Source organism: Vitis riparia, chromosome 1 (genome assembly GCF_004353265.1).
Source record: "Vitis riparia cultivar Riparia Gloire de Montpellier isolate 1030 chromosome 1, EGFV_Vit.rip_1.0, whole genome shotgun sequence".
In the NCBI taxonomy this organism is placed as follows: Eukaryota; Viridiplantae; Streptophyta; class Magnoliopsida; order Vitales; family Vitaceae; genus Vitis; species Vitis riparia.
In genome coordinates, this window is record NC_048431.1 from 2,075,437 (window position 1) to 2,091,330 (window position 15,894).

Here is a 15,894-nt window from a genome sequence, read left to right on the forward strand (position 1 = left end):
TATTAGAAATCTCTCCATTCTAAACAAGGCTTTTCTTAGCTAATAAAGTTGGAGATCCATATTGGAGAGAGAGTCCCCATAAAAATAATTCATAGCAAAAAAGTTAGGTGGCAACGGGAAGTAATAGTTATGAAGTGAGTTTATGAAAAACAATTAGAAATGAGAAGTATTTAAAAGTAGATCTCACTTCATTATTGGCAATGAAAAAGTTTAGAAAGATAGATGGTGTGAAGACTTGTCTTTGGAAGATTGCCTTTCTGATATTATTCTCTCTGGCCACCTTAAGGATCCATGGTTAACACAAGTGTAGGAGCAAGTTGAGGGAGGAAGTTGTAGTCCTTGTGTTTCAAGATAGTTTCGTGATTGGCAGCTTAAAGGAGTGACAACCTTTATATAAAGAGCACAAATGAGCTTAATTAAGAGAGATGACAATCATATAATAGGTTGTAAGGAATTCAAGTTTGATAAGTTTTCTATTAAAAATTTCTACTCCTTAGTTTGGGGAAGAGTAAAGTCTTTTCTAATAATCCTAGTTTGGAACTCTTGGATACCTATAAAGAAGGGATTCTTTTCATGGGAAGCAACATGGAGAAGGATTTTAACAATTAACAAGCTCAAAAAGAGGGGATGAATAATGTCAAATAGATGATTTACATGCAAAGACAAGGAAGAACCTATTAATAATTTATTCATTCTATGCCTTAAAGCAAGTATAGTGTGGTAGCCATTTTTTTTTTTTTTTTTATATTTGGTGTGGCTTGGTTAATGCACTCTATAATAAAAGGAACTCTATTAAGTTAACAAGAATCATTCATGGGAAAAAAATGAAAAAATGCTTGGATGGTTGCTCCCTTGAATCTCTTTTAGATGTTGTGGAATGAAAGAAATCATAGGTCATTTAAAACGTTGAACAATCAAACTAAACAATTAAATCTTCTTTTATGATTACTTTTTTGGAATGGGTCACAATGTATACATATAAATAAATAAATATGTATATATACATATATATCATTCATTAACCCAAGTATTCATTTTGCTCAAAGTTAAGGAGAGAGAGCTTGCATTTATGTTATTCTCTCCTCTATTTACTAGTCCATTTGGTACCTCTTCTATACATAGTGCGTATTTTGATGTATCATTTACTTAGACATTATTAATACATATTCACTTTTTTCTCTAAAAAAAAAAAAAAAGGAAAAATGACATATTTGTCTTCACCTTTTTGGTTGGGTTATTTAAAAGATTAATTTTACATGATTATTTATTCTCTCACTATAAGGTGAGTGAAATGGTCTAGCTAAGATATGGGATATCCTCAATCCATCTTTCCCAATACAAGAATAGCCTTACGATTTGAGGATGCTTTCCCTATGAAGACGAACAAACCTCCTCTTCCCACTTGTTTAAATCTGTCGAAGAACTTGAAGGTCGATGAAGACCCCCTTGCCGATAAGAGGGTCTGGTTTAGCTGTTTTGATGCTAAAGAGTTGCCATTTTGTTGTATGTTGGATCCACAACCCAGAATCAAATTAATGTTCTCTTTGGGACATATCCATGGGGTTTGGTAGAAACGTTTATCATGGTTCCGTATCAGAACTAATGGATGGTGTCATAGTTCAAGCCAGCCATCCACCATGGCTGGTAGTTGTGTTTTTTAATTTTTGTTACCAAACTTTGTTTTTGTCTTTTTCAATGTTGAATGGGAATGAAAACTCTGAATGCATTACATAATGACTATCGTAACTGGTTCTTGTCTTCGTCATCATGTTCAGGCACACAGGCGTTTTTTTACAGAAGTGTAGGATTGATTGTTGTTGAGCGTCTGGAACCGGGATTTTGAGAAAAATAAATAAAAAGTAATAATCTTAAAAAACATTTTTTAAATAAATCTGACAGTTTACAAACCATTTTCAAATCTTAAAATTGTTTTAAAAACAATTGGTGACTGGTTTTTGTCAATATCTGGTTCTTGTCATTATTAAGTCTTATTAAAATTAATATATATAAAAAAGGATTTTTAAGTTTGAAAAACTAAAAACCATTTTTAAATCACATTGTTAATCAGGTTCTAAATTTAAATAAAAATCAGAGTCCAAGAACATTGACATGACATTCAAACAGTATCAACCCTCAATCTAGGGTCCATGCACACGCAGGAAAGGTATCTTCTATTAAAATATTCTAAGAAAATTAACGAAAAGTCCTTTGCAGTCGTATAGGTTTGTAAAGTACGTACCTATAAGAGGTTTACATTATACACAATTTGAGCCAAGAGAACAGAGTAGTGAAGGAGAAGGGAAACAATTTTGGATTTTGGCAGCTCACTCATGCAAAAAAAGCCACCCATCTGGAACTTGAAGGCATCCCAGATATAAATAAAGCGACATCCCCAGATCTTGTTTGCTCCACAATATTTAGAAAGGGGGTTCAAAAACAATAAACGAAAAAGAAATTAAGAGAACCCAAAAAAGAAAAGGGAAAAAAAAAGGATGATGTAAATACATTCCTTCCTAGACAGACCAAATATACATTAGGGAAAAGAAATTTAGGGACCTGAATTTACAAAACGGTGTTGATATGGAGTGCTTTAAGGAGAGAAGTAGCCATCTGTTTAACCAACACTTGGCCTCCAGAACGTTGCCCATCTCTGCGCTCCTCAATCAGATTCTGGAGCTTCTGAGGCAGATCATTCTCCACGATCAGTTGCTTTGGCCGTGGATGGTGCTCATAAACAGACTGCCAATGCAAACAATAGCTTTTAATACAAATCCTGGCTACAAACTCAATAATAATGCTAAGAAACAGAATGTTCAGAAGAATATTTCTGTGGAACTTGTTATTTCAAGTCAGCACATCAAGAGAGCCAGTGCTGACAACTAACGTAGTGTAAATCCAACTACTGGAATTAAAACTGCACAAGCCAAATTCCAATTGCATGGAAGTTGGAAATTGCTATCTCCAGGTGGGAGGAATGAAGTGTAATTCCAAATTCTGAGGTTAGCTACACAAGCCGAATCCAAAAAACTGGCATCAGCCAAACCAATCCTTTTCTATCAAACACATTTACATGTATGTGCACCTCAGTAATATAGCATCTACCTTAACAGTCTGCAAATTTGCAACAGCAACAGGTATAGCTTATCATAAATATAGAACTAGCAGGGGATAAAAAATTCAAATCATCTAAAGATGAACTGGGAAAAACCGTCTGCAGCAGCATCATGGTGAAATATATTAACTCACACATGCTTGCTAATGTTTACTAGAAATTGTATGCTAATCACGCAAAATATGCAACATAGAAGAATACAAGGGCAGTCTTACCTTTATTAGTTTGAGCAGATTAAGACGAGCTATAGCATCCTGATGGTCAAGCCTTGCAATAAGCAAGGGTGTCAACCCATTAATAGCTAGTGTTGTATTTATCCGGGATGATTTCCTGCATTTCGAGAATGTGTCACACATAACTTTACAACACCCAAAAACAAGACAATTATTAAACCATATAGGAGTATCTGCTAGTCAGCTAGTAAGCTATAACAATGGTGTTAAACTTGAGAACAATTGGAGGTCTTAGAACATCACTGTGACATTGATGCAGTTTTGATCAAAATTCTTTGACCAGATATCAGAGGTCTAATTGTTCAATCAGAAAACCATTGGATACTAAAGACTGCTCTGACTAGTCAGTGGGAAACTAGGGAGATAAAAGGCATTTGGTAAAACTTAATCCTTAATGTTTAATGACTTAAGATGACTTTGAATTAAATTATACTTAAGAGTCAAATAAAGTTATTAAGTTGAATTAAATTAAAGTTGTTTTTAACTTTAATTTGCAATATCAAGCTATTTTACCAACTGTACTTACTGTGCTTAAGAACTTAAATTCAGTAATAAAGTCTTATTAGCTCAACAAATTGATTTACCAAACACCCTCTTAATGCTGTCCCAAAAACAAAAACGAACACCAAGAACCAATTGGGTTGATTTATCAACCCAAAATGCATTCTATAAGGAGGACCAGTGGTAAGAGGTTGAAAAATGCATTTTTAATGTGCATTTCATGTATCAGGGTGCCATTGACAATTAGGATCTTGAATAGGAAAATGCAATCTTAATCAATACAGTGAAAAGCCACAAAACAAAAGATAAAAGAAATGGAAAATCACATACGTGATAATCTTCAAGAAGGGCTCCAATATGTGCACAAAATGTTGTTCAGGACAGCACTGGAAGAATTTGACCAATTTCTGAATTGCATCCTTTTTCAGCAATGCCTGTTCCACTTTCCGGTTGTCATTGTCATGGGCCAAGCACACAGCAATAGAATCTAATGCTGTCACAGACCAAATCTCATCCTCAAGTAGGCTTAAGTACACATCCAACCCATCATGGGCCCTTAATTGCTCCCTTGAGTTACGTGATGCATGGGCCATATCGCACAGTAGAGGCAATGCATGTTGTTTCAAGGGAGAATCTGACATTATAAAATGCATCAAGTGTGGAATGATTCCATTTTCAGCTGCTTGTTCTTGCCTCCTCTTATTTATCTTGCAGAGGTTGAATAATGCATAGAGGACCTTCAGAAAATGAAATTTATGAGGAAGCATCTAAATTGGGGCCTCAAAAAAAGTTAAACCAAAGTACAATGTGAAGAATCAGCCATCTTCAGACATTTAACAACCAAATTTTCAACTCTGATAGATCAATAAGATGCTATATCATAGAAGTTGTCAAGCTGAGATAAACCAAACCCACAAAAACCAGCTCAAAGCACATACCTCCCTACAATCATTTAGTAGAGAAGAAAGAGAAAAACATGTGACAAAATATTATAGGTAGCTGTATGGTTAAATTTCAAGTTAGATGTAGTTAACATTCTCCTGTGGAAATGAAAAATATGCCCATAAAACTATAGTTTTCAATCATATTAGCATCTAAGGATGATCAACATTTCTATGGTCAAAACTCAGAATAGATGCTCACTTACCAACAATCATAATTCTTATTATTTGAAACCCCAACAAAGAAATTGTTTTGGTGTCTTAGAAGAGGATACAGACTATAGCACATGGGTTGGATTTGAGTAGGTCTGGTGGAATTTGGAAGGGATGAGAATTGCCTAAACCATTGTCGGCCATGGAAAACCCACCAAATATACCTCAAGCAATTATGGGCCCTGCCTTGAGAATCTCTTCCAATAGTCAATTCAAAGCTTTTTGTGATCTTGGTGCATGAAAACACTATTTTGAGTTATCAAAAGGTCACTGCACTTTTCATGGGTGATTTGGGGTAGCATTTCATAATAAACCCTCTTGATAAGTAATGCATATTGTTGATATGAATTTAGGCCCAGATCACTAGATATTGCAAAATGGTTGACACAGATACCAGACTTGAGGGATTTAGACAGAAAAAAGAGAGAGGCGAGTATCGCAGCATACAAAAAACATGGTCGACAGGTAAACAAGTATTTTAACAATTAAACATGGTCCTCATATAATCATCTTGCAACAATAAGCATGACATACAGAGCAGAAAGTTTACCTCATAATGTATTTGAAATACAAGAGGTCCTTCTTTGAGTTCAAGGTTTGGGATCAAGTATTTGATTGCATCGGCACGCTGAAGATTTTCTAAGCAATTTGGGTCGGTTGACAAATGATTGATACACTTTAGTATCTATAAATAACAAAGAGCGACAATGTTAACAGAGTAGCAAAAGTTTAGACAAGTTGAAGCAAATGTTACCACTGGAACTTCTTATCTACCTTCAAAAGAATAGGCGGCTCTATCCGATTGAACATCTGAAAAAGACGGCTAAGCAAGCTTTGGCTACACATGTAGGATTTTACTGTCGTATCTGCTTGGGCAAACTCCAGCAGAAGGTCTGCAACCTTTTCTAGATATTCCTTAGCAACATCAGCATTGAGTGATGATACCATATGGGAAAGCAACCCAGATGACGTTGCACTTCCTGGCCTAGCATTTAAAACACCAGAACCAGACAGTACACCTGATGCTGTCTGAGAAGCAATCCCAGATGTAGAAGCAGCACCCTCATTAGATGCCAATGGAATCTTCTTATTTACAGTTTTATTTGAAATTCTAGGTGCAGAATCCAGATTTCCATTTTCTCTTCCACGACCAGAAACCTCTGAAACCATGAATAGAACATTCACCTTCTATCATATCAATGTAGAGGGTCACAAACTATGAAACAAAAACTTGTACCTATGAGTAAACTAAATAAGATAATGGTGAAAATTGGATACAGACTAATGAAACAAATCTGAAGGCATGCACTTCATCACCCCAAAAGGTGGAACCTATTAAGTAAATGCAAGCATGTTACATTACCCATTTCCTAAAATAAAAACGTTCTCAGGATATAAAATCATAATTCAAATATCAAGCTTACCAATTCAGTCAATTACCTGCAAATTCTGCCATCAGAAAATCTAGTTCACCATTTGTTTTCTTCTCATTGGTTGCATGTAGTAGAGGCAGTATGCTTTCATGTCTCTCCAACCCAGAGAGGTGCCGTACATACTCTAGCTGACCAGAAAAATGCCGGGAAGGGGGCTCCTTATCCAACAAGCTAAGAAGAGGTCGAACTTGCTCTTGCTGGGTCCCTATTGTACTAGGAAACCCATTTGACACACCTTCCACCAATTTTGAAGGTCTGTCTACTGATGTCCTATTAGCCGAATTAGGGACTCGTTGTGGATCAATTTTCCAGCGGTCCAAGTTTTCTCGCTCTTTCAAAATAGTTCCAGAAGATTCCTTTGTTTGCATATTTGCAACTTTTTCTGAAAATGCAAGGTCTTGTAATTTAGAAGCAACTGAAGCTTCCATTGCAGGCCTGTCAGTATCCAGAGAGAAGTATCGGGAATCTGGTTGGTTAGCATCTGACCTTTGGGGATGTGATGCTGAAACACGTGAAGGTTCTTGGGTTGCAGTTGACAAGGAATGATCAATTAGCCCATGCCTAACCTTAAGGAGATCAGGATGATCGATTCCGGTAAGTGATATCTCACCCTGAATAAAAATAGGAGAGCTGGGATCCAGTGAACCAGAACGTGGTCGCGGAGCCAAACCTTCTATTGTAAATCCACTACCACCAGCTATGGAAGCTAGACGAGCAGCCTCATTCAAACTATAAAGAGTGTTTATAAGCCTAGGAAGTATTCCATTCTTTGCAGCTATGCGACAGAAATCATTTCTAGGTGTTGATCGCTGAAGCTTGAAGACCTGCCACATGCCATCAATAGCTAGATGAACCATTTCCCTGGATATAAAGCAACTTAATTAATATGATGTTTTGGGATGCAAAATGCAAAGCCATGGAGAAAAAAGATGAAAAAAATTGGGTAGAAGAAAACAGAATACATGATGACAAGAGTGCCTGAGTCCTGACATAAATATGCTTTGAGTGTGAAAGGAAAGGATAAAAAGTCTAGACACATAACAAACGGTACACTAGAAAATCTCCAAAAGAAAAAGAAATAATCTAAATAAAATCATAACATTTTCCACACTGTCATATACTCATAGTCATCAAGTTTGGAAAGAAAGAGAAAAGGTTATCATCATTTCAATATGAACAAGTTAAAAATATATAAACCATACACACACACATGCACACTCTAACTGAATAGGGTTTAAATACACTCTAGATGGGCACTACACGTGCACATATAGTATTTCTGAGAGAAGTTAAAAAAAGATGCAAAAAGCAGGGTGATAAAGGCTGAAAGATCCAGCAAAAGAAAATTTGTTCTTTTTTATTTGTATTTTGAAAATGATAGTTTTATCACACTCTTATTTAATTTGTTCTAATTACAGTAAATTATTAGAAAAATGGTGTTTTGGTGTTTCCTATAGGAAAGGGACATGAGAGAAAAATGGGATGTCACATTCTCTATAGTATAGAGTCTATAGATTACTTGTATGAGAAAAATGAAAAATATATAAATAGTATGAGATAATTCTAGGATATTCCTTGAATATGTCTAACCTAGTTTAAGCCTGGTAGATACGATAGGATTATCACAATACACTACAAATCCAACTCAACAGTTATCAATTTGGAGCTTTGAACATATCTGTTTCCATGCTCAGCAGAATCATAGAAAAACAAAAATCCACTCCCTTCCTAGTCAAGCGATTCATTCATTCATAGCACAATGAACTACATACCTGTACCTCACATAATCAGCCTCCAGAAAGCCCACTAAAACAGGTATTCCACCACAAGCAATGAACATTTGCAATGTCAAGGAGCTGCAAAGATGTAGCAATCAAATATATAATCCCTACTTTTACATGATAAAGCATGCCAAGAAAACCACACAAGGAATAAATTCAACACCTAGACTGACAAAGCTGCTGCGAGAAATAAGCGGCTTCCATACGAACTTCCCGGGGACGATCAGGTACTGCAAAGCCCATAACAACAGGGATCTGCAGTGTAACTTGGCAATAAGTACAACCACATTTAATAAAATAAAAACAAAAATACAACATTAGCAATGCAGAAGATGTTACAGCTTGAAACACATTAATATAAGATTGATTTGGTTGTTTTTATTTGTTCTTTTGGATAGAATGGAGAGTCTAGACCTTCTGGCCTCAGACTCTTCAAATTGTTAGTCTAATAATCGTGATACTTGTGCAGCATGAGAACATAAAAACACAAACCCACATGGTTCTTACCAGGCCAACAAGACAAGCATTTTCCTGGAAATCGGTATTATCCTTGATTATCTGATTTACAATTTGAAGCACTGAACATATAACCTGCAATTATATGGAACATTCATAAGCTCAAAAATTGGCATTAATGTTAGAACATTAAAGAATTTTATTAAGCTTCATAACAGCATACGTACACGAGTTCTAGAAACTTCAAGTAGTTCCATGAGGGGGAGTAAACCATGCTGAGTAACAAAAACACCTTTCTGCTCAGGGCGTTGGTGAAAAATGGATATAAGCTTCAAACAGGCAGACACGATCACATCTTCTGGTTCCTGTGGTCTTAATGACCCAACTAATCTGCTAAACTCAACAGCCTATGGTGCAAAAAAATAAGAAAGGGTTACTAGTTTGGTCAATGCAATATATCAATAAAATTGCTTTAAACAGCCATCAAAACAGCATTCTCATTGTTTAAAAGGGAATAAAACTCTGATATCTTTATATACATACTCTGGTCCCATCATTTGCCATTTGTCATGTGAATGGATCAACTTTTGCTTTCAACATTTGTTGATTATGCATTTCTTTGTGCAGGTGTAATTTTCTATTTCCTTTCCTTCTTTTAAGCAATACGGAACGTTTTTTTTTCTCTCTCTTTATTTTTGAGTTCCATGAAGATGCATCTATCTGACTCTGTCAGACTAGTTGGTATACATGGCTTTGTTGCACATCCCAGCACTCAAAGTTCCTGTTATCACTGTTTTAAGTAAATCCTAGAAGTATAAATTTACTATATTTTGGAGCATCACTTGAGTTATTAATGTTAAAAACCACTACATGCTTCAGTTCACTGAATCCCACCATCCATTGAAGCTATTTTATTCAGCTATATAATGAAGCAAAGTACATGCTATTAGAATAAATGCAGATAAATCATGAACCTCTCCAAGTTACCAATAACTTATTAGGAGACATGGTAAAATAAGAAGAGCTTCAATTTTGTCGTAAAGCTCCAGAAAACTTAACATCACAGTAACTTCTTTACCCCTAGCTTCAACTGTAGTTCCCAATTTCCCAGTTCAGTACTAAATTTACCAGGAGAATCACATGAAGTACCTTCCACTTTTTACCAAGCCCATTTCATCAACCCCCTTCACAAAGTACCAACTTGTGCCAATATTATATACACATGATACATGCATAATGCATACTACACAGACCCCCACACACAGGTGCACCCGCTGACATGCATATATGCTAGAAAAATGAGCAAGGCTATGGGTATTTAAACAGTGATTAGGTTTTTCAAGAAGCTTCCAGCACTAATATAACATTACAAAGGCCACGAGCTCCATAAAACCTGCAGCTTCCTCCACAGGCAGCAACCAACTAAAGCATCAGAAATGTTTTCCAATGCAACTACACAGTCTCAAAGATATCCACCAAAATAAGCATTTTCACCAACAATGAGTGGATTTATTTCCACAGCAATTTGGAGGAAATCTAACCATTTTTATCAGATGCCACTAAAAGTACAGCTTCTGACCATTTTTATCAAGGATAATATAGTATTGAAAGTAACAATCAAGTGAACTAAAAAATAGCATGCTAGTCAAAATACCACTTCCAGTCATATTTATTGAGGATAATAATATAATCTAGTAGTGCAGCAACATCAAGAAGTGCATCCTGGTAATGCCAAGTACCTGTAGGGGAAAAAGGTTCTCTCCAGGCATTTTGTCATCAAAAACCTGGAAATACATGAATAATACAAAAACTGTCAGCTATGAATAATGAAGACACCAACCTAGCAACCTGACATTCTCCAACATACCAAACCATCAATATCCATCACGTCCTCCTTCAGAACATCCAACATTAAACTGAAGAGATCTCCATTTGTTTGCCCAATCTCATTCTCCATTTGTTTCTGAGCAATTGTAGCCCTCAACTTTGTTGCCAGGTCATTTTTTCCAGCATCATTTATGAATGCATTGTCTTGTACAACATGCGATGAGGATGCAGATGTTGAAGCTTCAGCTGCCTGATCCTCAGGATTCTTATGCAGTGGATGAAATAAATCTTCCAAAGAAGCATCTCCTGGCGTGTCACTAAATTTACTTAGCTCATTTCCGCCCAAAATGACTGGTGCCTTTGCAGCCTTCAAAGTTATTGTTCCAGAACTTAATGAGACTTAAATCCGCAAATTGGAAGATAAAAAAGATTTTAAACAAAAAAAAAATTCAATGTTCAACCTCAATGTCCATAAGTTTTTATTCTAGAATAGATAGCACTTATCATGCCCAAGAGAAGAAAGTACAAGCACAACATTATATTGTCATACAAACACAAAAATAAATAAATAAATAAAATAAAATTAGGAACAATGCACTGAGAGTGGATGCAATATTTGAAGAATTTTAGGAAATTAACTTCTTCAGAAGTTCAGACACATGAGGATAGTGGATGGTAAAAAATCAACAACAATCAAAAGTTGAAAGGATTATTGTGGAGAAAAAGTCTTTTCAGGTAGAGTTTGAAGGTTTGAATGGTGGAACTTGGGTATCGGTAACAGAGAGGAGCCGAGGTTTCGTAGTTTCAATAGGATTTGACATGGAGGAGTTGGATTGGCTGATGGAGCATTTGAAGAAAGTTGTGGAGGTGGAGGCTTCCAGGGGTTTTGTATGAAAGATCAGGGGCAAGACTAAGACCCTCTTGATGGAGATATGCTACAATAACAGAGGGCGGTTCATGAAAATTACAGAATTTGTTACAAAAAGGAAACCTCTTTTTCTTGTCGTCCCCGAGGGCGTCAAAGGGAAAGGATGGGAAGATCTTAGGAAGGCAATCCCATCAGTGCAAGAGTATTCTGAACGAGACGGAGGAGCTTTGAAGGAGAAGAATGGTGATATTCGGATGAATGGGGACACTTTCAGAGGAGGACGGTCATATGCAGAAGTGGTGGCAGAGGCTGGTTTGAGGACTGGAGGTACGTGGTCAGCTGGAAAATGGGCCAAAGCTGTAATATGTGAAAGCCAAGAAAAAGTCCAAGACTGGACTCACGAAGGAAGAGCCATTGCGAGGATGATGGGGATGAAAGGAATGGTGTCCATTAATCCCATTTCCGTTTTTAAAGGATGCTTCTTTGTGAGTTCAACAAGGAAAGCGGAAAGGATTCACGGTCAGGGAAGACTTTTAGTGAAAGGAAGGACGATTCTGCTAAGGAAATGGTCGCCTAAGGAAAATATGGTGGTTCAAGGAAAGTTCAGGAGGGGCTGGCTAGTACTGAAAGGTCTCCCTTTCCATTTGTGGGATGAAGTCCAGTTGAATTTCATTTTGAAGAAATGGGGGAGGGTAACGAAGGTGGCAAAGGAAACTTTGAAGCTGGTGGACTTGACGAGGGTGAAGCTGTGGGTGGAGATGCTTCCAAACGTCGTGTTACCAGCGTTGCTTGAGGTGGAAGATGGAGAATGGTCCTATACAGTAGCAGTTTCAGTCATCGGAGAAGACGACGACGCCGACGCTGTCACGTCTGAAATAAACCGTAGCAGGAACGAGTGGGTGAGAGTGGGTGGTTGCGTCTCTCAGTTGCCAAAAGTTGCAGAAAGGCTACGAGGCAATGTTAGGGACATCGAGTGCTACAGAAATAGGGGTCTTCCCCGGGCACGTCAACGGCAATCAAGGATGCGTTTGGCAGATAAAGGGGAGATAGGAGGAGGATGGAGCAGATCGGGCCCAGCTGATTATATTGGGCCTGAGAAAGAGTCCACCTCTAAAGCCCACAAGGTTAGGGCCCAAAGAGGGATGAGGCTTAGTGGGCTTCAAGATGGCCCAGAAGCTCCTCAAGCCCACCAGTCTGCATCGACGTCGTCCCTTTCTCCCCAGCGAGATGCTTCTTCTACAAAGGCGATCGCGAAGTTCAGTCCAGATGATGCAAGGGCCAGCGCCGAGGCCTTCTTTGGAGAAGAAGGTCGGGCTGTTGAGCTAAAGGCCCAGTCCCTTCCCAACCCTAGGCCATCGTCAGACAACACCGTGGGCTGTAAGTGTAAAGGCCCGTCGGGGTTGGGCCAAAACTTAGGAGGAATGAAGCCCTCTGGTATGGAAGTCTCGTCGCGAAGGGAAGAAATTGAAGCGAGGAAGGGGAAAGCCCCGCGGTTCACACGAGAGATGCAACGCAGGAGGAAGAGACGACAATCTCAAAGAAGACGTGGTCTAACCTCTTCCCTCCAAGCGTCGATCGACGACAGGGAGATTGGTGTCGCAGTGAGCCTATTTTCACACGGGGATCGTCGTCGTCAAGTGAAGACCGCAACATGGAAGAGGAGTTTGGGATGGGCTATCAGATGGAGCGAGGAATCAGAGTGAATCCTCTCTCCAGATGTCCTCTGATTGGTAATATTTCGAAGGAGGACACCTCGGCGAGCTGCGTGGAAGTCAATCGAGGGCTAACGGGACGAGTGGGGTTTGATCCTCGTGGCTATTCAGACTTGGTTTCACCTTCTAATTCAATAACTAGAGGTAAAGGACCAATCTTTGAGGGGATTTGCGAAATTCCGGGAGCCAAAATCTTGGAGGTATGTCAGTCCTCTTCTTCTCAGCCATCCGAGTCTCCTTCTCTTCCTTTCTGTAGTCCGGATTCTCCTTTGATGAATCCCTCTGGTCCACTTCTTCCCAATTCAGTCCCTCTTCCTCAGTCTCCTACGGAAAACCAAGGCATCTCAAAAAATTTTTATGAAAAAGGTGGTGTTGACTGTTTTAAACCTGGTGACATCCCTGACCATGTTGAGAAGGAGAACCAGTGTGCTTTATCTAACCAGATGACCGAGTGTTATACCCCTAAGGAATCTATTGTCAGGTCGCATAAGGAAGATTCGGGTGATTTCCTTATTGATGGTCTGTCCCCCGGGAAAATGGCCAAAGTGCGAGAGGTATTATGCTCTCTTGACATTAAGGTGTCCCCACAGGTTATTGAGACTTGTTGGTTTTGGGTCGGAAGGTTAGGGTCTTCGTGTTTTCCCATGAAAATCATTAGTTGGAACGTGAGGGGTTTGGGTTCAAGGAATAAGCGTAGGATGGTTAAAGATTTTCTCAGGTCAGAGAATCCAGATGTTGTGATGATTCAGGAAACAAAGAAGGAGAAGTGTGATAGAAGGTTTGTGGGTAGTGTCTGGACGATCAGAAATAAGGATTGGGTTGTTCTTCCGGTGTCTGGGGCTTCAGGTGGGATTTTGATCATCTGGGATTCAAAAAAGTTGTGTAGAGAGGAGGTGGTAATAGGATCTTTCTCGGTCTCAGTCAAGTTCGCTTTGGACGAATGTGGTCCTCTTTGGATTTCTGCTGTTTATGGTCCAAATTGTCCCTCACTTAGGAAGGATTTTTGGGTGGAACTTTTTGACATATATGGATTAACTTACCCACTTTGGTGTGTGGGCGGTGATTTTAATGTCATTAGGAGAAGCTCAGAAAAAATGGGGGGTTCTAGCCTAACTCCAAGCATGAGGGACTTTGATAGTTTTATTAGAGAATGTGAGTTGCTTGACCCACCTCTTCGGAATGCTTCATTCACTTAGTCGAATATGCAAGAGTCTCCCGTGTGTAAGAGATTGGACCGTTTTCTCTACTCAAATGAGTGGGGGCTGCTCTTTCCCCAAGGCCTTCAAGAAGCCTTAATCAGAAGGACATCGGATCACTGGCCAATTGTTATGGATACCAACCCGTTTATGTGGGGCCAACACCTTTTAGGTTTGAGAATATGTGGTTACAACACACTAAATTCAAGGAGAACTTTAAAGATTGGTGGAGTGGGTTTCAAGGAAACGGATGGGAAGGTCATAAGTTCATGAGGAGACTTCAATATGTTAAAGCTAAATTGAAGGAGTGGAATAAGTTTTCTTTTGGAGAGCTTAAAGAAAAGAAAAAAAGTATTCTCAATGATTTAGCTAACTTTGATGCCATTGAACAGGAAGGGGGTCTCAATCCTGATTTGTTAAGCCAAAGAGCCTCAAGAAAAGGGGAGCTAGAGGAATTAATATTGAGGGAGGAAATTCATTGGAGACAAAAAGCCAAAGTGAAATGGGTCAAGGAAGGGGATTGCAATTCTAAGTTTTATCATAAAGTGGCTAATGGCAGGCGGAATAGGAAATACATCAAGGAGTTGGAGGATGAGAGGGGCATAGTGCTGAAGAATGCCGACAGTACCACAGAGGAGATCTTACATTACTTTGAAAAGCTTTACACAAATCCCACAGGAGAGTTTTAGGGTGTTGAAGGATTAGATTGGTCCCCTATTTCGAAAGAGAGTGCGCTAAGGTTAGACTCCCCTTTCACTGAAGAAGAGATTTATAAGGCCATTTTTCAGTTGGATAGGGACAAGGCTCCGGGGCCAGATGGCTTTACTATTGCCGTATTCCAAGAGTGTTGGGATGTGATTAAGGAGGATTTGGTGAGAGTGTTCGCTGAATTTCATAGGAGTGGAATTATCAATCAAAGCACTAATGCCTCTTTCATTGTTCTAATACCCAAAAAGAGTTTGTCAAAGAGAATATCAGACTTTAGACCCATTAGTTTGATCACTAGTCTCTACAAGATAATAGCCAAAGTGCTCTCAGGGCGGCTAAGAGGGGTTTTACATGAGACCATCCACTATACTCAAGGCGCTTTTGTTCAAGGGAGACAAATATTGGACGCGGTTCTTATAGCGAATGAGATAGTGGATGAGAGAAGAAGGTTAAAGGAGGAAGGTGTCGTATTCAAAATAGACTTCGAAAAGGCATACGATCACGTGAAGTGGGATTTTTTGGATCACGTGTTAGAAAAAAAGGGGTTCAGTTCTAGATGGAGGAAATGGATGAGTGGATGTTTATCTTCGGTATCTTATGCAATCTTGGTGAATGGTAGTGCTAAAGGATGGGTTAAGGCTTCAAGAGGATTGAGACAAGGCAACCCTTTATCCCCTTTTTTGTTTACTTTAGTCGCAGATGTACTGAGTAGGATGCTTATGAGAGCTGAGGAAAGAAATTTGATGGAGGGTTTCAGGGTGGGTAGGAATAGAACTAGGGTGTCCCATTTGCAATTTGTTGATGACACCATATTCTTTTCTAACTCAAGAGAGGAAGAGCTGCAGACCCTGAAGAGTCTTTTGTTAGTGTTTGGGCACATTTCTGGGCTCAAGGTCAATCTTAACAAGAGTAG

General features: G+C 38.7%; 1 protein-coding gene across 4 annotated transcripts in view; it reads right to left on the bottom strand.

Moving 5' to 3' along the window:
- Positions 1-2,139: 2,139 nt before the first annotated feature.
- LOC117918328 (MAP3K epsilon protein kinase 1-like) overlaps positions 2,140-15,894 on the bottom strand; it is a 48,196-nt gene continuing 34,441 nt past the window's right edge. For 2 of the 4 annotated variants that reach the window (XM_034834893.1, XM_034834917.1), the window contains 12 exons: positions 10,538-10,864; positions 10,410-10,454; positions 8,898-9,077; positions 8,722-8,805; positions 8,378-8,469; positions 8,206-8,289; positions 6,441-7,294; positions 5,775-6,160; positions 5,551-5,685; positions 4,177-4,583; positions 3,328-3,442; positions 2,140-2,739 (listed from right to left, as the gene is read on the bottom strand). In XM_034834893.1, coding sequence (XP_034690784.1) covers positions 2,563-2,739; positions 3,328-3,442; positions 4,177-4,583; positions 5,551-5,685; positions 5,775-6,160; positions 6,441-7,294; positions 8,206-8,289; positions 8,378-8,469; positions 8,722-8,805; positions 8,898-9,077; positions 10,410-10,454; positions 10,538-10,864 — 2,886 coding nt within the window. In that variant the 3' untranslated portion in view covers positions 2,140-2,562. The remainder of the gene's footprint in view (positions 2,740-3,327; positions 3,443-4,176; positions 4,584-5,550; positions 5,686-5,774; positions 6,161-6,440; positions 7,295-8,205; positions 8,290-8,377; positions 8,470-8,721; positions 8,806-8,897; positions 9,078-10,409; positions 10,455-10,537; positions 10,865-15,894) is intronic. The other 2 variants (XM_034834901.1, XM_034834909.1) reach the window with 2 other exon arrangements.